The sequence below is a fragment of the Conger conger genome, chromosome 11 (assembly GCF_963514075.1).
Source record: "Conger conger chromosome 11, fConCon1.1, whole genome shotgun sequence".
NCBI classification, from domain to species: Eukaryota; Metazoa; Chordata; class Actinopteri; order Anguilliformes; family Congridae; genus Conger; species Conger conger.
In genome coordinates this window covers 35335613-35360621 of record NC_083770.1, presented here as the reverse complement: position 1 = coordinate 35360621, position 25009 = coordinate 35335613, and the positions used below count along the sequence as shown (strand labels likewise).

General features: G+C 43.6%; 1 protein-coding gene across 1 annotated transcript in view; it reads left to right on the top strand.

Annotated features, from left to right (window-relative positions):
- The first annotated feature begins 1401 nt into the window (after positions 1–1401).
- The window catches only part of niban2b (niban apoptosis regulator 2b), a 44144-nt gene continuing 20536 nt past the window's right edge, over positions 1402–25009 (top strand). The window contains exons 1-5 of the mRNA XM_061259650.1: positions 1402–1812; positions 18124–18248; positions 20896–21024; positions 21259–21364; positions 22041–22208. Of these exons, the coding sequence (XP_061115634.1) occupies positions 1758–1812; positions 18124–18248; positions 20896–21024; positions 21259–21364; positions 22041–22208 (583 nt within the window). The 5' untranslated portion in view covers positions 1402–1757. The remainder of the gene's footprint in view (positions 1813–18123; positions 18249–20895; positions 21025–21258; positions 21365–22040; positions 22209–25009) is intronic.

Genomic DNA, 25009 nt, shown 5'->3' with positions numbered 1-25009 from the left:
CAAAGCAAGAGGATCTCTTTTATCTCTTTCTCAAGTTAGAACAAAAAAGAACAGCCAAAACAAACCTTTACACTGATTCCCAGTCGTAAGGCAAAACATTTAGATTTATTCGAATGAATTCTGAAGCGGTTGGAATCTAAACCACATGCTAAATTTAGCAAGCTAAACTATGTATTCATTGAATCATTTTGATATAGTAAAGAGTATGTGAAAGTGGCTAGGTTCCTTCGAGGGCAGTCACATTGCCGAGTGAATTCAGAATACATAAAAAAACACCAGATAATAAAATCTCGATATAGCCACACGAGGGCAGTAGGGTCAAGTTTGTTTTATTGGTTACTAAAGACGCACACGAAAGGATAAGAAAATCGAAGAGGCTATGTAGCATACAGATAATATAGTATAGGCCTAGTATAAGTGGCCTACGGCTACACGCATTATACGGCCAGGACAGGTTAAGTAATGTGGAACAAAACTAAGATGTAGGCTATAGTCGTACTGATAATATGTAAAGTATTGTCAACAGTAGTAGGCCATTGCCACAAAATGTGTGTATAATTTTTGATGTTGGTCGTGTTTAGAAAATATTCAGTGGAAGGCGACGTCTCGCATCAATCAATCGAGAAAGCATGTTTATTAAATAATTTTGTTGTTGGGTCAGTTATGGTGCAATATTATGATGTAGCCTGTAGTGTTCTACATTCCATATTAAGCTACTATATTCAACTGTGGTAATTAATATCGGATTTTCTATCATATAGCTATTTTGTCACTCGTCAAAGGGAGACCTGAAAAAATTTAACCGCGTATGCGACAACTTATCCGCTGCGAATAATGAATTGACTACGCTACATGCTAACATGGGCTTAACCCGATGCATTTCACGGCTAAAATTAATTACGATTGATGTTGATTTTTATTTTTTTTAAAACAGGATTCGTCAAATATTTCCAATAAAATATTTTATGCATTAAACTTACAAAACCATGGATTTATTATGAAAAACGTAGCCAACACAGCATACAACAGCCTACAAGAAACGCGTTCACATGCTTTTGCGTGAATCATGGTTTAAGAATAGTCATATTTCCGCAATGAGAACTGCAATCGTACACATTTCCTAGTTTCCCAAATAGTAGCAAAGTTCAACGTTCCATGTGCTTTGGGAACACTACCATCGTCTAAAATTAAATTTAACCCATGACACAATTCCCTTGTCCTTCACCTATTTCCACAATTGAAACTGTGTGGCTGTTTCTCCTATGATGCCAAAGAACGCGTTTTGGACCCTCGCCCTCAGATTTGCGGTGATTGCACCTCCTGAATCCCTCTTCCTACTCCCAAGACCACACCTTCGCTTCGCTTAAGAAAAAAATCTGGAGGAGGTCAACACGTTAAACTAGTAATGAGTAAGGGTGTGTCTTTTACGCGCAGAGTGAACAGCATTCTACAGTTCCCGCAGTATAGCCCAGCTGGAGTTTCTCACTGGCACTGAAAGTTACCGTATTTTTTTTGGATTTGTGTTCTCGCTCTAAGTTTTCCCATTCAAAATCATAAGAATCACACGGTTATTCTCCAAACTTTAAACTGGGACGCTCACAAGAGGACAAGGAGTAGCCACCCAAGAACAAGTTTATTTATGTTTTGTTTATTTTGTTGTTACTGGACTCCGCATTTATTTTCTCCACGCGTCGATTGGGAGAAGAGCAAAAGGATTATCGGTTCCTGTGCTGGGTTTTGAAGTTTGTCGTGTCGCCATGGGGGATGTGATTTCCACTCACCTGGATGAAACCAAGCGGGAGATGATTACAGGTAGGACTGGGAAGAATGCATTGTTACTCTTTTCCTTTCGCTGCTGAAAACAGATACTTGTAACCGACGTTGACAATTCACGCAAAGTTGAGCATGACTGTGACTCAGATAACTGTTTGCTATCCCTTCTCGTTGGGAACACTGAGGTTGAACGTCGCGCTCCGAGTAGCTTATGCGCCCAACACATTTATAGTTACAGCAAAACAGCCATGCAAGTAGCTACAGCGTCGCTTTCGTCACTGAAACATTTTGGCAAACAAGAAAAAAAATATATATTGTGCTTTGTGTATCGTACATTAATTTGATGTGTATTTTGCTTTTCTGTGTAGATAATAAATACAAATCACCTTGAATTTCTAATGAGTTCGGACACCATATTGTAACGTCCTTTAGACACTTCGCTTCGATACTCCTTTCAGCGTTAGAAAGTGAGAAGTATCGTAGTTCTAAGATAAATGGGTGTGGTAGTTTACCTAAAAGCGGGAAATGCACTTTCAACATTTGCCAACCAGTGCCTAATTGCCATAAGCCGCCCACACCCGAAGTTCTTCCGAAATTAACCTCATTAATTAATTATCAGCATGGCCTTGTTGCACACAGGAACTTGTCTCAAGTTAGAATTTCAGACCACAATCCCTTTTTAAATCAGTCAGTAGTGTGGTACACATTTCTTTTAGGCCATTTTTACTGTTGTTGGTTTTATCATGGCTGTTTTTATAAACTGAACTCAAGGCCCTGTAGACCGGAAGATAAATCACACCAGTACTGGAGTGACTCTAACGGTAACATGAAAACACCCATCACAGAATGAACCACCACTCCTATATATGAATGAAAAGCAGATCAAGTCATAGGAGAGTGTGATGTAATGGCACGCTTTTGCCCCTCACTCTTCCATCATGCTATTGGGAGGTTCTGTGAAACTTCTCAGAACATTTAGATGCGTTTTGATGCAGTGATTTTGCGACTGGAGGAGCTTGTGCGTGCAGTATCCATGGGGATTGGGCACCTTGCAGACTAGAGCTGCTGCAAGGCAGGATGGGGTGTGGACAGTGGGCCACTTGCCAAAATATGATCACAGCTGCAGGAGTGAAAGGATTCTGCCATCAGAATAACTGCACAGGTGGTGAGGTACATTTGTACATACAGCCAGGGAGGGATGGAACTCCCAGTGCAAGTTAGTTTAGCTAGTGATGGGAGTTTGAGGCTTCATCAAACCAAAATTGGCGGAGGTACCATATGTCATAGTGACTCTTAGATGTTAGCCAATCACTGGGTTTTTCTGTAACAAAACTTTTTGATTGGTGCAAACAAGTTAGTGATAGTAATGGAAGCAGCCAACAGGCAGCTACCCCACCCTGCTAGTAAGACCTGGAAGGTGCACTGGGAGTGTTTTTTCTGTTCACTGGTACTGTGTGTTAGTTAAGAAAATTGAAAATCACTGAGTGAATAGGCACGTTTGTGCTTGGTTTTTGTTTGGATGTGTTATTTTTTTAGTTTTGTTCGGCAGTATGTGGCTGAAATCTGAATTAAGAAGCTATATGAAACTGTAGGCAAGGACATGAGGTAATGCATGGCATACACACTGGTGCTATTCATACAGCAATTTCCCATAGTGCTATTTGCATTTCTTTGTGTTTGTGTAGTGATAGAGTAGTATTCTGGTGCTTAAAGAACCACTGGAACAGAGGATAATCTTGACTGCAGCCCTTAGTCACCCTGCCCAAGGGCACTTATGACTTCACTTCCTCTTTCAGTGGACAATGACTGTGTATATCAGCACCAAATGTGTCACTTTTGTGGGCGATGTCAAACTGCGGTTTCTCAATCGGTAATGAATTGCTGATGTCTTGTTTTAATTATTTTCATCTGATGCATGGTTACCAAGTTGAGTGCTCTGTCCCTAAGTTGGGTGGCAGTTTGGCCTTGTAATGTGAAGAAACTGCATCCATTTACATTACATTACATTACATTACATTATTGGCATTTGGCAGACGCTCTTATCCAGAGCGACGTACAACAAAGTGCATACCCATAACCAGGGATAAGTTCGCTGAAAGACCCTAGAGGTAAGTACAATTTCAACTGCTACCTGTACAACAAAGATAAGGACAAGGGCAATTTTTTTTTTTTTTTTTTTTTTTTTTTTTTGAACAAACAAACAAACAGAGCAAAAGTCACCAAAGTTAACTATCCAAACACTGCTTACCTAGCCAACTAAAAATACCGATACACAAAGCAAGTCACAGAGACAACAATTAAGGTTCACAGGGAGGTAGGGAGGGATGGGGAGAGGTGCTGCTTGAAGAGGTGCGTCTTCAGTTTGCGCTTGAAGGTGGGGAGAGATTCTATAGTTCTGACCTCAACGGGGAGTTCGTTCCACCACCGTGGAGCCAGAACAGACAGTAGTCGTGAGCGTGAGGTGGAGGTTCTGAGAGGGGGAGGTGCCAAGCGGCCTGTGGAGGCTGAACGAAGAGGTCTGGCAGGAGTGTAGGGTCTGATGATTTTCTGATGATCCATCCTTGAGCATATTGCTTGACACACACACACACACACACATCTTCTGTGAATGTCCTGCAATAGTAATGGTCAATATGTTAAAATAAATTATGGTTATGTGAGCCCCCTAAATGGATGTAAGTCAAAGGTATAATTATACTGTACATTCAATATTATTAGCCCTGAATATCCATTTTGGTAGTTAGGATCTGGTAGTTTCTTTCAGTCCAGCCACAGTTTTAGAAACAGCAGGCACTCCACAGTTTGAACTACAAATATATTTTTCTTGGCCAGTGACCTGACCTCCATCACACCTTTGACGCTCTGTCTGGTCAGGCTTGAGGAGGGTGTCAACCTTGGAATTCCAGTAATTGTGTGTGTGTGTGTGTGTGTGTGTGTGTGTGTGTGTGTGTGTGTGTGTGTGTGTGTGTGTGTGTGTGTGTGTGTGTGTGTGTGTGTGTGTGTGTGTGTGTGTGTGTGTGTGTGTGTGTGAAGAGCTTTAAGTCAGCGTGTGTGTGCTTGTGCTGTCTGCGGGTTGAAATTCAGGAGACTCTACGGACAACAACGGTCCACGTGTTCTCAGGAATTCTTGGTTTTGGAGAAAGCTAGTCATTGTTCCCGTCCCTTTAGGGGGAAGGCCCCTGCGTTCACCCCAATTCACTGTTTTTTCTGAGAGGCTGCACTGCTTGGATACTCTCATCTTAGTACTGTGAATGGCTTGCTCCATGCAATCTACCGACCACATCAGGCAGCAAAGAAATCATGAATCTCCATCAAATTTAGTCCAGTCTGCTGTCCCACCACAGTCAGAGGCATTTCCCTTTGGAGTGGAGCTGCCACAGAAGGAGATGGAAAGTCTTGGGTGGTGAGAAAGTAAAGGCCCTGCCTTGTGTTTCTTCCCTCTATGAACTCCGCCAGCTGATTTCATTCATTAGTTCTGCCTCCTGAGTCCTGGCTGATGAACTACTAATTAGCAAAACCAGGTGATTGGATCAAAATACTGAGGATGACTTTTACTTTCTGACCCTGGATTTTATAGACTTACCAGTTCCACTCTGGATCTGGATCTTCTTAATATAGAAAGTATTGTCTCTGCTGCCATTAAAGCTGAAGCACTTAAATATATTATGTATATTCATATGATCAAGAGCTGAGCTGGTGGTAATGCTAGGTTCTTTGGCACACCTATACAAATGTACAGATGATACACAAGTAGTCTATGCACTGAGTGAATTAAGTGGTTGCAAATCAATACTTAAAAGAATGCAGACATGGTCAAGAGGTTCAGACATAAAAATGGGGCAGAAATGTGATGCAAATGGCTTTGACTGTGGAATGATTGTTGGCGCCAGATGGGGTGGTTTGAGTATCTCAGAAATGGCTGATCTCCTGCGACTTTCATGCACAACAGTTTCTAGAGTTTACAGAAAAAGGTGTGAAAAACAAAAATGCATCAGTGAGTGGCAGTACGGTGGGCGAAAATGCCTTGTTGATGAGAGGAGAATGACCAGACTGGTCAAAGCTGACAGGAAGGCTGCAGTAACTGAATTAACCTTATTACAACAATGGTATGTGGTAGAGCATCCCTGAACACATAACACATCAAACCTTGAAGACCAAGAATAAACTTTTTATTTTTTATTTTTTAAATATGGCCATTTTGTGTATATGACCATAGTAACATTGAAGTTGACAGTGGGGTCACTGTAGAAATGAAACAATAGCCATGTTGAGAGAAAGCTAAAATGGCCTCACTCACTGTGGGGAATTTCCCAGATGCTCAAGGTCTTGTACTGTTAATGTTTATTGAAGCCTTCTTGCCAATGAATGAGCTTCATTTCTTCTTGATTTCTTATCAAGAAAGAAGTGGACGTGTAGGGACTCGATCCCCCCACCGCACCCCCTCCTCAACTCCGACGAGGCCCTGAGGGTGTGGCCGTAACATGGATCGCTTGAAAGGCAAATGCAATTTTAAATTGATGGCCGATAGCATCGCAACGTGACCTTGGTCATCACATTTTTGTAATTGATCTCAAACGGCTGTACACATTGATTGCCATGATCGCCTAGTTTTGACAAGAATGCACACACCTACCATTACCGCTGGTCTCGAGGTAACCTGAAAATTCTACTCCGAAGTCTCACTTCTCTTGCGATAACCGTAATGTAAGCAGAGCAGTGTGATAATTACAGTGAGAGTGAATGCGGGGGGGGGGGGGGGGGTGGACTCCAGACCTAACTGCTGTCTGCTGCCCCACCTTGATTCTTCAAGGAAATCCTGTAGCGGTGTCTTCGCAGGCTTGCACCGTTTGCGGTCCTGCTGTGTGGTCACAGCGGCTCTTTTGTTCTGGTCTCGTAAAGGGCGGCCGCAGACGAGTGCAGGGAGGACAGTCTGGGAATGTGACCACCTGGCTGCGGTCCAGGGGGGACCGTTGCACGCGACAGAAGAGTCCATCTTTATTTAACACACCGGTCCTACCCTTCCTACCTTTCCAGGCTTTATTAAATTAGAGTTGGGTGATTCAATTTGGTAGTCTGTTAATTCGGGAAGCACTTGCACACCGACAAGTACTTTAGTGTATATGAAGCTACATAGGCAAATAGGTTCATAGTAGGAGTAGCAGTGGTAACAGAGATCATTACATTGAATTGCTGAAACCACCTGGATTGTTAGCGTAGTCTCGATGATCCTATTCAACTAACCTGACAACGTATCTTGTATTAAATGAAGTGGCACACATGCATTTATTTATCTTTCTGGTTGCGTACACATTTGCCGTGTTGTACGTGCAGGTGAGTGTGTGTTGTTGTGGTGTGAGTGCGGCTCACTCTGAAAGGTGGGGGCGGGTGTGTGAACACATGTAATGGTAGGGATCAGGGCAGGGCTCTCGATGGGGCGCAGGGTGGTCCTGGGTCAGAAGGGGATGGGGGGCGGGGGGGCACAGGAAATTCCAGTGCAGAATGTTTGCCCTGTGGCAGCCAGGAGGGGGGCTGGCTTGCGAATGGAAAGGGCAGTGGGGTACTGAAGGGGTGGGATTGTGTGGTTCTGCAGGGTGTGTCTCTCACCCAAACAGAGAGGTTCTGTGTGAAATAACAGGTACCAACACACCCATGGATTAATGAGCTATGAAGTAGAGCTACACTTTAATCACAGGGATATCACATGTGCATACACTCACACACACACACACCGAAACTTGATGCACCAGTGCTTATAAACACAAATTTGGACATATCGCTCACTGTATCATCATCTCTCTCACTCTCTCTGTCTCTACCTCTCTTTCTCTCTTTCTCTCTCTCTCTCTCTCTCTCTCTCTCTCTCTCACACTCTCTCTCACACACACACACACACACACACACACACACACACACATACTTGTGACCTTTCTCAAACTCTCGATCTCTCTGTTACACGCTCTCACTGTCTCAAACAGACCTGGAGCAAATCTGATTATTTATGGTACAGTCTTTTATTCAGTATTCCTGCTTGAATTTCAAAAATCAAAAAGGCTCTTCCTCCACAGAGCTGGAGAGTGCTTTCAGAGACGGCTTGACCCTTTCACACCAGCTGACCAGCTCAATTGGAATGCCTTTATGGAGCATTCGGAGTAACACTGATGCAGTCAGTGACTCAGACCATGTGGCGATCAGTCACCTCTATCAAATCTGATTCAAGCTGCTAAATATGTGTTTACAAAAGGCCTAGTTTGACCTGTTATAAATGGGTTCACTTGTGTAAGGCACTTAAGAGCATCAGATAAGAGCATCTGATAAATGCCTCAGTGTAAATGTGTTTAGTCGACTTTGTTTTTCCAACTCATTTTAATGCTCTAGATTGATGTTTCACAAGACTAAATTACTTTCTCTGAGACATCTGCTCTGTATTTTATATATCATATTTATAACTTTTTATCCCATTGTGGGTTAATTAGATGTCACATAACATCATATCTATATCTGATACATTAACTTTGTAGGCAGGCCGATCATCACCCAGCAGTCTCTTTCTTGTGTGTTTTTCCCTGTACTTTTGGCCAACTTTGCGTGAAACTGTTCAGCTCCATGAATCCAGAATATGCCTGCCTGTGAGACTCCCAGACTTGGAAGCAAGCTTTTTTGGAGAGTCCTGGTCTTCGAAATGGGCTTTCAACTAATGTCTCAGAGAACAGACCATCTGGCATCATTTTGTGAAAAACACAAACAAAGCAACATTTAAGCAAACAAAAAAAAAAGGCCACTCGCACCCACTTAAGTTTCTACCAGAGCCATTCCATGCCAACTCCAGGAAATGTTCTCTTTCTGTGTGTTAGTAGACAATTATGAGATATAAGATGCATGAACTTGAGCATCATACACCCATTTCTTTTCCCAGTAGAGCCTTTTCCCGGGTGTCGCAAAGAAAAACGTGTCGTGGCACAAAATGTGATATTTAGAGGTCCATAACTTTGTAAGAAAAACCCCCACATGTAAATTTGAATATAGGGATATTGTAGAGTTAAAATCTCACCTGAGAAAACATGCATCAACTTTTGATGTGGCGATAGGCTAATCAAACACTTAAACCTTGATCAAAGGCTGATCAAGGTCCCAGGTGAAAAAAGCGAATGTTTAGAATTTTATAATTCTACATACAAAATTCTCAAGATACAAATTTACAAAGGTTTAGGACTTTTTTTTACAAAGTTATGGGCCTCTAAATATCACATTTCGTGCCACGACGCATTTTTCATCGCGACACCTGGCAAACTAGAAATGGAAAACGAAATGAGAGCCATTGAAATGAGAGAATGAAGCTCAAGTTTTCTGGAATTCTGCTTCTCATAATTGTCTACCAACACTCCAAGAGTCCAAAAAAAAAAAAATCCAAGAGATCCTGTGGTGCAACCTTGTGGAGTTGGCATGGAATCGCTCACTGAGTGTTGCTCTTAAAGAAAATCAGCTGCTCACATCTAGTCTTTAAAGGGTTAAATTAGTTACTGTAATTCTGAAGGCATGGCTGATTCTGGCCTAACGCCAACTTGGAATGGCTTGCCTAACTTGGGATGACATCACTTCCTGTTGTTACCCTGCCCACTACAATTGGACCATTGTTGTGAGCCCTTGTCTTATCTTCCAGGTAGCAAGGTGGAATGACTGTCAGTGTTGATAGACATTTCAAGGTTACAATTCAGATGTGGTTTCTTAGGCCAATATCTCAGTTGATATTATTCTTTAGCTACGGAGGATAGCATATTTCTACTACTGTATATTTACAGGTGACTCCTGTCATGATATGCATCACCATGTCGTAATACAAAAGGTATAATGATAGGAGGTGCATTATAATGCACATAATGTTTTTGTATTACAAAATTTTAAAAACCTCCCTAAACCAGTTTCCTTTGCTATTTTCTTTAGTCTAATTAAACATTGCAATGGACAGATTAGCTTTGTAATTTGTACTTCTGCCAAAATAAACACTGCTAAAAGCCATAGAAAGAATGTTCTGGCTTGGATTCACAGTGAGTGTTCATGCGCACATTTTACTTCAAAGTGGTAAGAAAAGAAAGTGGAGCAACGGGGCTGCTTTGAAATATTGCCATATAGGTCCCACCATTTTGGTTTTGCAGAAATAAGGTCATCGTCAAGTCAAGTCATCATGGTTAGTGTAATGTTGTGCACTTCATTGTAAACCTCCCCCCACCGACCTCCAAAAGCTTTTATTAAATTTTTCTTGCCTATCCTTGACAATTTCTCTACCGCAGTGGTCCTCACTCTTGGTCGTGGAGAGCCGCGGGGTATACTGGTTGTTGTTACTTGGCACTTAATTGATCTGAATTTATTAAATTGATTGATTAAAGCAGTTAACTAGGACTAGGAGTGAGGACCACTGGTGTACAGTCTTAATTTCAGGAGAATTGTTGGTGGATACCCTACTGCAAAAAAGAGCTGAACCCAGCCCTCCGATTGGTTGGCCTGGTCACACACTCGTTTATCCCCCTTGGTGTAAACATGCAGGAGGACTGATGGATCCAGAAAAATCTCCCTGTCTGTCTCCTCAGCCATGCCTGAAACTGGCCAGGCGGAAGCACCAGCCCTATTAGTCATTTGTGCTCTTTGCCTTATTGGGAGGAAACGCAAGGATTTTTAGTCATGCACGCTGCTCACTCCTGCTCCTTCTCCTCCGACTAAGTCCAGGAGTTGTCTTGTCGAACTTGAAGTCCCCCGATGGCATGACTTTCTCAGGCACAAAGTAACTTGCTGGGATATTGCAAGCTGGACTTGTGCTTGTGTATGCGTAGAAAAAGGGGATTGGTGATATAGTGTGTTTCATTGCATGAGCTTGAAGTTCTGAAACTCTCTCTGGTCTCCCTTTACTAAGAGTCACCCTCGCCAAAGTCTTTATATGTTGCTCTGGCTTGTTGGTGCTTTTACACAAAGATTATATTTTCCCACAGTTGGGAGGTTTAGTCCTCTTGCTATTGAGCAAGCTTGGTACACAGGAGAGCTGCCCCTGGGATATTAAAAAAACAGTTCTGCATTGATGACTTTCACTGACTTTGGCAAGCTCTGGTGATTATGCTATATATTACTTCTGTTTATTTTAGATTTTTGAAGGGTTTCCCCTACAAGCACATTCTTAAATAAATGGAATATGCCTTTTTTTCTTTAAAGGAGGGTAGGCGCTGTAACAGAATGGTTTGGGAACTGGGTTTGATTCTCAGGTTGAGTGGTGGCATTGTACCCTTCACAACAGTACTTCAGAATCAATGGATTGTAATTGTATGTAAGGTATATAACCCTTGTAAATTGCTTGTATGGCAATTGTCAAAGGACATTTTCAAAGCCTCCTCTTCCCACATTCGGTCTTATGTCTTAAAATTGAAATGAAGCTTAGTTCTGGACTAAACTATGTTTTCTATGGAGAATTTCCATTCGAAATTGAATTTAGTCTAGGGTTAGGCTTAATCTATGTCTGGGAATCTGGCCACTCACTCCAGTGACTAAGTCAGTGTGTTAGTCGGTGAGGACATTGCTATTCTGAGGCAACTTCTTCCAAACTCTGCCTGAAATACAGGGGAAAGAAAGGGACTCTCATTGCTCACTGATTAGAGGGTTCACAGCATGCGATTGACTGGTCCAGTAAGCAGAGGGACCTGGGGACCTGACCAATTATGCTGACTCGATGCTTTATGACCCCGCCCCATGTGGGCAGTGACTCAGCACCACTGCTGCCCTGCTGAAATAGGCCCATGACTGTAGCCCCGCAGCTTAGCAACACGCAACAATACTGATGCTGTACACGCAAACTCGCTGCTTGACACACAGGCATGCTCATTGATTTGCATGTATCTGCGCTCATATTCAAACACACGCAGCCTTTCCTACATATGTGCATGCACACACATGTTCTCAAACACAATCAAAGCACTGCATCGCCAGCAATAAAACAAATCAAAAATTGCAGAGCCGGGCCTTTACCATTGAATAAACCCTGACCTCTGGCACTGAACTGTTGTTACATTTGATGCCGACAGACATAAATAATCAAATGCCACACCCTCAGGGTGAGGTTAATGAATCTGTCATCCTAGCAGTGTTAACCGTGCCTCTGTAAATTGTTAATGTGAAGTGTGCATCGCTGTTCGGCTGATGGTATGCTGTGTTGGTTCCAGCCTGTTTTGTTTCAGTAGACAGCCACCGCCTTCCCAAGAGACCCTTTTGTAGAAATTCTTCCCGTTATGATTCGCCTGCTTAGCAGATGCCCTCGTCCCCGGAGGCTTGAATAGCTCACATTACTGCATTTCAACAGCAGGATATTCATTGAAGATATGAGACTTTACTGTCTGATGGTGTGTGGAGGCATCGTGCCAATGCGCTGCCTTGCGTTTGGCTGAGTGGTTCAGTTCCCCACTCGACTGCCTTGACTACACTGTACTCCTGCACTTTTTAAAAAATCCATTCAATGTTTTTATTAATTCAGTTTTTATCACTAAACTGGAATAGCTAATTGAAGCTGAAGACCTGTCCTGTCTCTACGCTGTGAGTCTGTCTGTGTGTGTGTGTGTTAAAGAGTGTGAGAAGGTTCTCGTTCAGTGTGACATCATCATTCAGTGCTACAGTATTTTGCGGTGAGACAGCTGGAGGTGTTGAATGAGCCGGTCAGACAGCCGGACATTAGCACAATCATCCCCAAGCAGGCCCTGGTTTCCCATTTGTACCGTTCCAACCACCCGCTCCCCCACTGCATGGCTCAGTTCAGAAAATATGCTCTTCCTCCCAGCTGCCCCCAAAAATGTTAACCCTAGCAACTCCCATTAGCAGTTCCTGGAACATTTTCTAAACAATATGCTGACTGATTTGCTTTGCTGACTGAGTTCTGTAGCATGCCCATCCCTTAATTTGCCGTAATTGTGGCATTGTCCTGATTCCATGCGGACCAGCGAGGCTTTTGTCTGTCCCGGTGTCTCTGTGAATTTGGTGGTTTCCCGGAGCGGGCGATTCGGGCTCCCCCCACGCTCTTTGATCTGGTCCGCGGTTTGTACTGCCCACGTCAGCTGCGCTTTGTTACTCCACCGAAGCATGCTTAACGCAGTGTTCACTTCCTGCCCGGCACACTGTGCTCTCTTAACGCACGTCTGGAATGCTCACCCTCTCGCCTTATGTGAGGCTGCCGCCAAACATACATCTGTTGTGCTGTTACCGGTGACTGAACACTGCTGCTTTCACGCTTTATGCGAACGGTGCCAAGTAGTCCTGCCACTCTATCAAATAAGGAAGCGCTTTCCTTATCTCCTTTCTCTCTGATCATTAACTGTCAATTGGTAACCAGACTATTTGCCTTGCTGTGTGGTAGAGCAGCGGTAGATCTGTAAGATTAGGTTGTGTGTGTGAGTTGGCTCAGGTTTAGGTCTGGTTCCGTTCTGTTCAGTTTTTTTCCTTATTCTCTTGTCTGGATGCCTGGGCCTTGTGTTTGACGGTTTCCAGCACTGGCCACCAGCCGGGCTCTGTTTACACTGCGTTTAAGCCCCAGGAGAGCAGAGATTTCACGTCGTCCTCACAGTCAATGACCTCTTCACTACACCGCGACATATTTGGCACTTACGCGTATACTCTTCTGCACTGTGTTGAAGTTTCTCGCATCGTAGATAAACACACCCTTATTCTCACAATATGATGTTAACACCCAGAGGCTACACATATCAGCTGACTGACATATGGATGGATGCAAAAGTACTTGCTAACAAACATTCTTGCATATGAACATGCCTACGCATAAAAAAAGTACAAACGCCCATGCATAATGCACATTATGTTCAAGTACACACACACACACACACACACACCCACACACGCAGGAGTAATTCAACAGCCATAAAAAATGTACTACTGACAAAGCAATATAGTTATAAACGGTGTTGTTCTAAACCTTCATCGTCACACATTATAATGATTGACTATTATAGCATATTCAAATAAATGTTATTCTTAGTTGTGTAGCCAGATGCATGCACACACAGATATTTGAATTGTTCATAAAAAGTTAGCCGGTGTGTAGCCCATTCTCTGTGCTGCTCTATTCATGACTGTGATGTGTAGGGACTTAATTCTATGTTCCATTTTGTGTCTCTGCATGGGTGTGTATGCAATATGTGTTTGCAGATATATGTGTGTGTTGTGTCTGGAGTGATTTTGTTCATTTTGGGGTGTAGAGCTGAGCTAGACTGCAGTCTAATGGCTGAGGGTTCATTCTGTTGCTTCAGAGCACCACAGCAGCCAGGAATTACTCTCCACAGATTAAAAATACTAAAATGGACTAAGGTAGTTTGAACCCCCGCCCCCCCCCCCGACCTTGCATTTAATTAAGCACAAGAAAGAAGTGGACTCAAGATCACATGGAGCTCAGTCAGCGCACACACACACACACACACTCACACACACACACACGCGCGCGCGCACACACCTCTTTCTCACTCATTCGCTCACTCATACAGTATGTACACACCCTATCATGTGCTTCCTCACAGCTCCTAAATCAGCTTCCTGAGCCTCTGTCCTCTTCCGCTCTCAGTTCTTAATCATCCTGCCCTTTCCAGCACCTGCATTTCTTCATGGACAGTAATGTCGTCCACAAAGTTTACCAAGTGAGTCTAAAATATTCTGCCTTCTCCACCTTTTCTCAGTCGCTCTCTCTCCCACTCCCTCTCCTGCAGTCTGGGTGCCTTACTACTGACCACATTTCCAGCTTTTGTTCTTTATTTGGCACAAGAGACTTTAGTTTTCTTTTCCCCCGAAAGGTCTTCTTAAGAGCGACATTCCACTGGGACATCCTGAGACCATGCTGTCCAAATTCAAGAACCCCAGGCGTGTATGTGCTTGTGTGTACGCATGTGCCATGCGTGAGTCTGTGCTTGCGTGTGTATACAGGACTGAGTATATTTGCCCAATATAGATGGGTGTTTGGGTTTGTAGGTGTAGGTGTTTGGTCATTTGCCCTAGCCACCCCAAGATTGGCTCCTTTAGTAGCTACTGGGCAGCAGTGGTGTGATGTCATAGTTTAAACTGATGGAAAGTGGAACACGATTAGGAGCCTTCCGCTTCTTGGAAAGGGAGTAAACCGGGAGGGCATGCTATTTTCAGCCCGTATCGGGCTTAAATCAGTCCTCAATCACTGGACGCTAAGTAGACCTGTTTGCTCAGGATATGGTCACCCTGTCACGTGACCTGTCAGCGGCCTCGTTAAGTTGAAATGGCTGCCTGCTGAATAAAGGTGTGAACAAAGCCATGACATGGACAGCTGAAGCACACGAAACTGGCCTTGTTCCTCCAAGATGTACATCCTGCCGCACTGTGTCATTACTACTGGAAAATATAAAGAGTGTGTATGCCAAATAAATAACGCTAACCAACTACACACCCAAGTCATACAACGTTTACAAAAGTAAATACAAGTGATACAAAAGTGTCTAAAGGTCCGGTACATGTAATGTGTACATTAGTGTGGCAGGATGTTTGCTGGTAAGATTCAGCATCTTCATCAGCAAATAATTCATGTTAGCTTGCTTCTACCGCTAGAAGCCGCATCTGGAATCATACTTATTTGAGTCTCTTGGTCTTGCTCTTGACCTATCTCTGACCTGCCCTTTCCTAGTATTTGACAGGTGCTTGATCAGACACTATCAATAAAATAATATAAAATAATTAATGCTGAATTAAAATAACAGGTAGTCATTGATTGTATGAACATTAGCATTGCTGGACAAGTTAATAAGGTAATGTTCCATGTGTGAAAGTGGCTACAGTGCATAAACCTGAATTGAACTGAATTAAGATAGATAGATAGAATTAAGATAGTACTTGTATTTTCCTTTCCTTATGCATGTGATTGTGAATGTGGTTTTGGAACTGCGGTCATAACCAGAGGGGCTGCAGGTTCGAGTTGCAGGGCTGAATTTTGTCTGGAGATGGCTGGCTGTGTAAAAGATGGGGAATCCTGAATATTTACTCAGTTACATATGACTCCAACCATAGAGCTGGCATCCCCATGTCTGTTCCATTGCAGTTTCTCTGTTCAGGACATTATTTCTGGCATAGTCTGTCAGCAGGGTGAGATTCAGGGCAGCTCTGCCATCACAATGTGAGCTGCAGCAACCATTGTACAGGCGCCAGTGTATCCTCTCATAATGCAAGTATGCAACTTCTCTTGGCCTCTGACATTTTCTAAAATGTATCTTTCCTTCTCTCACAGACAGACAGACAGACAGACAGACAGACAGACAGACAGACAGACAGACAGACAGACACTCTTTGGCATGCACAGACTCACTCACGCCTCGCAATAGTGATGGTCACAGAATTGCCACATGCACATACACACATCATCATATGCACATGTACATTCAATCAGTCTCACACACAGACACACACACACACACACACACACACACACACACACCCCTCTTCCCCACACACTCACACGCACACATTCCTATTCCCATTTCTATTTCCATTCTCCAGCACAATCTTACCCAGAGAGAGAGCCTGTCTAAGGTCCCGACGGCTTTACCAGAGTGCTTAATTATAGCCTACACTCTGTCTGTGCGAATCTAATATGATCCATCTTTCATTACTTTTTCCAAAGCCACAGCCCTGCTCCCACCCCCCACCCCAAAAGACTTTACCTCAAGGCTGAGCAGATGAGCATAGAGCAGTAAACTCATTGCATATTGCGATATTCGGGGAATGGAATAGCTGGCACACATGAACATAATCAGCAAGCTGAATCATGTGTGCTCTGTTTGAGCCTTCTGGTAATAGCAGGTTTGTCCTGTGTTTGTGCACAGACTTTTAAATGCAAAATATTGTCGATGGAAAAACAGTAGCCTGTATTGTATAAAAAAAACCTGCTTTGTAAACCTTCCTTCCCCTCTGGTGGTTTTGCCTGTTTTTCGTCAATGCTGTTGGTGTGGCCTTCAAAACTCGTTGACAACTTTATTTTACAACTTAGCTTGTACTGCTATTAATTTCCTGAGTAAATACTACTTTAGGGTGACAATTTTTCCAACATCATCCATTTTATCAGAAATCAGGATAAGTCTGTTAGAAAAAGCTTTAAAGGCCAGGCTAGAAAAAAAATATATTTTATTCAAGCTTGTAGTACAGAATAATAGTATGATAAAAAGTGCAAGGTGAACATGCATAAAAAAAGCTGTAAAATATTTGGATAGCTGGATATTGTTGATCTATATATGTATATTTTTTTAAAGAAAATAATTTCTAATGACCTGCCCAGGTTCCAATGCCTGCACACTGTTGGACCTGGGCCCAGCTCTCTAACCACCCCACCGCCCAGCCAAGTCCTGGGTGCTGCTGTTCCCACAGATGCCAAGAACCAGGTGCTGAGTGCATCTGCAGGGCTGTACTTAGTGGGGGGAGATGTAGTAAAGCTTGTTTTCTCTGGGGCGTTGCAGGTGTTTCTGTGGTACAGTTGGTTCTTCATGTGCCTTTGATTAAGAGGTGGTAATCTGAAGATACTATTGGCGAGAGAGTACTGAATGAGAGCACTGCTGGGTAGATCTTGGTGTTCAGGTGCTGCTCCAGTGCACAGAAGGGTCACTGTGGTTTGTTATGGAGTCCAGGCCGTGGCCCGCAGCCTTGCTGGGTGATGCGGAGCTGACCGCTGTGCTGCACTGGAAGGTTATTGGGCAGTCCGGTTTAAAGCCAGGTATTCCCCAGCCTCTCAGAACAAGTTAATGTTCAGCCGCTTTGTTTTCACGCCAGCTTCCTTTGCCGCATCCATCCTGGAGGCCAGCTTAGGTCAGCACTGTTGCCGTTATGGAGCTATCCTGCACATCAGATGTTCAGAACATTTGTGCTTTACCATCTGCTTCCACAATGCCATAATGTTCTTTTTATTTTTGGGGCACAGTACGGTTACGAACAGCGATGTGACGTTTCATGAGTGTTTTTTTTCTTTCTTTCTTTAACAAGTGTAAAAACTAGAATGTACAGGCCTTTTCTGTGGACTTGGTAGTTTTCACAGGCCTTTTTAGTTTTCTTTCATTTTTTGTATGCTTATTAACAGAAGACCCTAGACTTCATTACTGCTGTAACCTGGACTGATTCAGTGACTATTCAGCCTTATAACTGCAAAATGTATTGAATGTTATGGAACATTGCCCGAGAAACAACATTTATGACACCAACTCAGTTTTGTCAGGAAGAGAAATGTCAGTTAGAACCTTATGATCCTCAGGTCTCTGATGGCACTGCGACGCAGGCACCTCTGAGTCTGACTCTCAGCCTTTCTCTCTCTCTCTCTTTCCACAGCTCGGACGGGCGAGGTGATGGGCGAGTTCGGCCGTCTGTATGAGCAGCAGTACGCTCTGGCCCTCGTCAACAGCCTGCGCTTCGAGATCGAGGCAAACGAGGGGCCGCAGCTGCTGCACCGAAAAGTACGGACTGCTTCCGCTCGGACCTTCTCTGACCCTTTCTCTTCTCTTCCCTCGCTCTTATCAGGATTACCATTCTCTGTTTTTCTTTTCCCAAGACCATGTGAAATTCCAGTCCTTTCTGTGTACCCAATGACTCACTGCTAAGAGATGTGAACTGCACATTGAGACAGGGAAATGTTTAATATCACTGAGTTGTCAGCTTTGGGGGTTCAGTTAACATTTTAATGAAAGTTCAGGCCTCCTAGGCACTTCTTCATGGGTTCCGATGAGAAAGTGTTGTAAAATTTAATTCAATTTTGTTAGTAAATTTTATTACTTTCTGTTAATGGATTAGTGATCTTGGGCAAATACTGCTATACATCTCTGGTTTCCAACCTTTCTCTTCCTCCTCTCCCATCTTTCTTATCTCCTCCTTTCCAACCTGTGGCCCCATAGCAATTTCCAAATTTACCCTTGGTCTTAATCAGTCAGTACTTTCCCCTGGGTTAAAGGTTAAAGCCCTGCTTTCTCCAGGTGATGAGCAGGTGCACGATAATCTGCTTCACAAACCAGTTTTTCCAGTAGCACAATCTATATTACTCGGTCAGAGATGTTGTCACATGCAACGTATAAGGGTCCTAATTCTCTACCCAACGAGGTAGTAAAGTGAGTCTATCTTCAAAGAGCTTCGGGTGTTTAGATCTATACTTCAGGGCTGAAGGGAGTGGTTTAGTCTCTCTCATTCACTCCCCTCAGAGGAGATTGAGTTGTTTGTCAGGGCTAGGAGAAGAGTGGTGATTACCTGCATGGTGGCCAGGTAGTGTACATACCCCACATGAAAGGGGAGGAACGGTCGGCTTCCTGGTTGCGGCTTGCTGCTGATTCCTCCCTAAACCCGGAGAGCGTGCGGTGATTTCCGCTCGCTATCCGGAGGCTCATTAAACACAGCTTCTTAACGCAGGCGTAATTACCGCTGTGCCGAGTCCTCCATCCCTGCCCTGTCATCAGAGCTCTCCGGGTAATCTCCACGGAGCCTGCTGCCCTCCATTAACACAATGCTTCTCTCCCGGTGAGGCCCTGTGCTTCAGAGCATGCACGTACTGTACACATGCACACCTGCACATGCGTGCACGTGTGAATTACACACATTAACACATGCACGAAATACATATGCGTAATATTGCACATGCAGACAGCACAGGCACACGGTATGGCACCCACATATACACACATGCTGATCCACTACCACGTGGACGTTCATACTCTCTCAAATGCATAACATTCACACTGGCACATTGTTCTTCCCCCACAGTGTTGGACCAGTGCCAGTTTCATTCAAGTGCTGAGGCTCTCTTGTTAATATATCTCTATGCAGATATGTCCCTCTGTAAGCCATCTAGCAAATGCAACAAAATGCAGCAAAATGCAGGGTTAATGCAGTGGTCGTCTTTTTTTTTTCTCTTTTTTTTTTTTGTTGCTGAAAAAAAGTCAAAATGTTGGAGGGGGAAAAAAGAAAGTCTATGAACGGCGCTGGTTAAGAAAAATGACCCAGACATGAGCCACAACATAATAAATACTCCTCTTCCTTTGAGCCAACTGTCCTTCGCTCTCTGATTAATAGCCTATTTACTTGGACAGCTATTGTAGTATTGTGGCATTCAAAGACAAAGCACTTAATTTCAATGAAAAGTGGAAAATCAGATGTTCCACTCTAGCTAGCTTGCTCAACATAAGTAAATTAATACAGAAATGAATCGTTTTTATGTTTTTTTAATATTAATAATCTTTGTGGCAAAAATATGTTTTGATCAGAATGCCAGAAAAATTATTTTTAGCTTATTCTATCCTGCTAATCCCCCTAGTACATCCCGCAAAAATTGTAAATGTCCTCGGAATGCCAGTGAAAGTGTAAAATGCTGATTTTTAAATGTCTGGTGTTCGAAAGACGCAGCATTCCTTGGGCTAACCTGAGCACTTGAAAAGGAATGTGTCTCATGTCTTATCAAACGTTTGCCAGTTCTGTGGTGTCCAGCTTTGACCACACAAGCTACACTTGCCCATGCCAAGGGAGAGCTGACCTGGCTGGGAGCAGTTGGCAGTCATTTGCAGGAGACTGCGATCCTGAGAGGTCTGACAGACGTTGGGTGGGCTTGCGATAATGTAAGCACAACATGGGAGTAATGTGACTCTGGTACAAACCCCCAGTGCCTCTCAAGCATAATTTAATTTAATTTTAGGGGCTAAAATGCTACCCTGTAGTATGCCTCCTGGTGGGACTAGAAAGTAGTCCTGAAATGCTCAAAAATTCTTGTCCTCCTAAGGATTGGATGCGTAAGAAAATGTGATTGTTGAAGTGAATCTTGAAAATCAAAATGTTATTTTCTCCCAATCCTTTTTGGTTTGAGCTATGTCAGGTGTTACTAATGACAGGTGCGTGCGATGAGTTGAATTCAACTTTTGGAGCCAGTTGTACTGATCTACTAAGACCTGGATTAACTCAAACTGCTGTCTATTAGGCGTATCACGACCATTGCATCCAACTAACCGGATGCATGTTCTTAAGTATACACCTCAGCTTTGCCATAGTCCTATTCTGCAATCTCTATTTCCATTTCTCTGTATTGTAGTGTGATTGGTTAAGGAGCCTGTGCTTTACCCTCCCACACAGGTGCCCCTGAAGGACAAGTCCATCTTCTCAGGGGCCCTCTTCCAGTACCTGGAAGAGAACAAGAAGTGGCGTAACCGCTTCTTCTTTGTCCCGGACACCTACCAGATCCAGTACTTTGACAACAAGATGGTGAGTCTGTTCCACTCTTTGCAAACGCTGTTTTATTTGGCTTGTGCAGGCTAAATATATATACATGTTTTTTTGTGTCATTGTTGCCGAAATCTCCACATTTTTATCTTTAGGCCACAAAACCTGGTGTTGAGTGGCATCCTTGCTTGATAGAAACGATGCTTGTCGGTGCTTTTGTTGTTGTTCGTTTGAATAGTGTGCTAAGCTGTGCTCTGGTTTTGGCTCTGTCAACAGGCTTATGAGAGGGGTCTGCACCCTAAAGCAACGATCAACTGTGCTGGGTACAGAGTGCTCACCTCCATGGACCAGTACATGGAACTGCTGAGCAACAGCCTGCCAGGTGAGAGAGGAGAGGGTAAAGTCTGCCCCTGTAAAGTCTGATTTATACTTGGGTGACAAAGGGTCTGCAACGTGCTCGGAGAAAATAATTGATGCAAATTTTTCATGTCAGGCCGCCAGCGATGGTTGTCCTGCACCTGCAGATTTTTGTAAAGTCGGCCCTCACGCAACCTTGTTTGGTGGATTGAACCGAAGACAAGGGGTTGCCATGGCGTGGATACTAGTTTACTGCTAGGCTACGTGTTTTTATGAGGTGCAAACGATGGCAAGCTAGCAAAATGGGTAGGTTTGAGCAGAAACGGGTTGCTATAGTAACAAAGTGCACTGAGTCTCTGAACTATAAATGTGAAACGTCGTCGGACAGACTTTGTCACCGAAGCATAAATCAGCCCTTAAATCACACACTGAGGAAACGGGAGGGGCAAAGTGAGGATGTTAAGTCTGTTGATTTCACATGTTTCTGTGTGGCCTTTTGAAGGGACAGCTTTAGCTGTTGATGATTATGACAACAAAATGTCTGTGATAGTGGTCCAGCCACTTTGCTTTGGACCCTGTAAGTGTTTGTGTGTGTGTGTGTGTTCTCGTGTGTGTGTGTGTGTGTATGTGTATGCTTTTGCGTGTGAGCACATGCGTGTGTGTCTGTCTTCATCCGTGTTCGTTTTTTGTGGGAACTTCAGGTGTGAATGCCAAGGCCAGCAGCTCTCCGTTCCTCAAGTGTGCAAAGCAGTTTACCCTGATCCTCTGGCACCCCTACGCACGCCACTTCTACTTCTGCGTCACCTCAGAGAAGGAGCAGGAGAAATGGCACGCCGTCTTCCAGGACTGTGTCCGACACACCAATGACGGTGAGACATGCACACATAAGCATTTACACACCCTGCCGCGTGGAAACATACACCCAACAGTGATTTACCTTAACCTCAGGATACGTATCACCAGTTCATCTTGGATACCCTGCAGTTCACAATGAGAAAACCACAAGGGGAAGCCTCAACCTCACAATTACTACGCCTCCAAATGTAGGCGTGTGTATGTGATTTTTCCCTTGAAAGCTTGCACCTTCATCAAATGAGCTGAAATGATCATGTTGCTCAGGAAGATGGAGGTCTTTTGGAGATTTGATCTCAAGGAATGCAAATTGCTGGCCTCCAGTCACAGTAGTTAGTAGACTACTGTGAATTATGACTACATTCTCTCATTGCAAAGGGCAAGGCAATTGTTTGTTGAGCAGTATTGCATTTATTGTGTCTAGTGGTATTGGATCTACCTGTAGTGTTGGTTGCACATCAGATGTTAATGAGGTGCAGGTGTGCTACCCATCAAAAGTCCCTGTTCTGAGAGCTGTTGGCATTTTGAAATGGCAGGCTTTGCATGAAAGGGAGACGCCTTGACTGAATGACAAGCATATCCGCAAACGCAAGCCTACTTAATCCCACTTTGATTAATGTGGAAAGCAGTTATTAGCATTTGAATATATCATGAGGTGTTTGCAAGGAGCTCCTGGGTTCGAATCCCCGTCGGCTGGGGCCTGTCTGTGTGGAGTTTGCATGTTCTCCCCGTGTTTGCGTGGGTTTCCTCCAGGTACTCCGGTTTCCTCCCACAGTCCAAAGACATGCAGGTTAGGCTGATTGGAGAGTGTAAATTGCCCGTGGGTATGAGTGTGTGAGTGAATGGTGTGTGTGCCCTGCGATGGACTGGTGACCTGTCCAGGGAGTATTCCTGCCTTTCACCCAATGTATGCTGGGCTAGGCTCCAGCCCCCCAGCGACCCTGTTCAGGATAAGCGGGTAAAGATAATGGATGGATGGATGAGGTGTTTGCGTATTGTGGGCACATATTAGCATCTCTGTCTGAAGACCTGCTATTTGCTGTGTCCCAATAAGTGTGGGACCATTGTGGGTGGGTGTCAGGTTTCCTGTGATGTCATAGGGGTAAAATAAGAAGCTGCACTGAGACCGAATTCACAGCAGTGAGGAGCTATTGGGAAATATGCAGGGGGGAGTACATGCTCAGACCTGCATTTCCAGAAGCTTCGTAACTGGAACAGTAACAATGCCTGTGATCATGGCTTCTTTCACAAAATGTTAAGCGTGGAAGGAACACTTTAGGAGCCTTCCACTCAAAAAAAAGTTGGTGTTAAATTGGTTAATTAAAGGTTATTTCATATGTAGTGCCAAATCAAATGTATATTAGCAACTTAATGCAGCTTAAAATAAAGTGAGCTCTTGTGGTGCGTCATGTCTGGTCACGACAAGGTGTGGAAATGAAGGTGTAGGAATAAGAAGAGTTTTTGGACATGCTTTTTCATGTCTCATCAGAAGGTTGTCAGTGACACAACCTTTAAGAAATTATTTGGAAGGTCACTGAAAGTTGGATAGATAATTTGCAATTAAAAAGTGTTGCTTTGAGTTATGGAGAACAAATGCAACTTATTTTTTTTGCACATTATATCAAGCTAATTAAATGCTATATAATGTCATAATGTTATAGCATTAGAATATATAATGCTCTAATGCTATATAAAGTTTTTAAACTAATTTCAATAGCAACCTCTTGCTAATCCTAGTCCCAATTGGGAATGCCGTTGATTATTGTAGGATCCCACCATACCAGCAGCTCCTACAACCAGGTATGCACTTTTAAAACATACCACAACAAAATCAACCTTTTGACCAGTACTTTTTGACCCGTCATGTCAAGATCATTGATCATATTGTGGTGCACTTTAAAGTGAATTCTTGATTATTTGGCAGCTGCTAGTGCAGCACGTGGATTTTTTTGTCTTTCTCTGCGTTGTTGTTCGGTCCTGCACCTACTTTGCTGGTTTGGCTGTGTGTGTGTCAGCGCTTTTTAATTTAATTGAATTACATTTATGGTTGTGGGCCTGGCAGAATGCTCCATTTTGTTCCATTACAATATTAAATGCGTACAAGCTGGATAGGTTTTTTTCATTCTGCTGTCCACCAGCTGAGCCGCCCAGTCGTTGCCATGGAGAACTGTATGTCTTCTAAAGCTGGCACAGTCAGACTCCCCCACGACTTTTGAGAGCTGCCACCCCGCCGAATAAAACCCTCCCTCTCTGGGTGACGATGCAACCAATCGCATGCCACCCCGCAGGACTGATGGCCAGTCAGCATTGGCATTGGTCAGGATTCAGTTCCAGGTTAAAGTCTCCACTGAGGGTTAGTGTATTAGCTGATCTATTACTGTCATGGTGCTACATTTTGTGTTTGAAACCTGAAGAGTCAGTTAAACCTTTCTTTCATGCTCTTGTCTTTGAGGTAGTGCTCCTCCTCAGCTTGGAGCACTGTACCTGCACAGGCACGCAGCCTTCAAGCCCTAAAGATGTACCTTAGCTTCGCTTGCGTCCCACCTGGCTTATATAACTCTCGGTTCAAATTTCTCCAGATCGCAAAAATGTGGAACGTAATCCGTTGCAGTCTCATTATTCTGGTTGACAGTGTTCTCTGTGTAATTGTAACTGCAAAGGGGGCGCGTTCAGTACTTGATGAAGGCATTGCCCTTCTGGTAAATCGGACTGGCATTCTTTCCATGTCACCGTTTCACCGCAAATGGTCGCCATAACATCAAGGAAATCATATCGGTCTGCATAAACCCTGACGAGGATATTTAGACTGAGCTGCTTT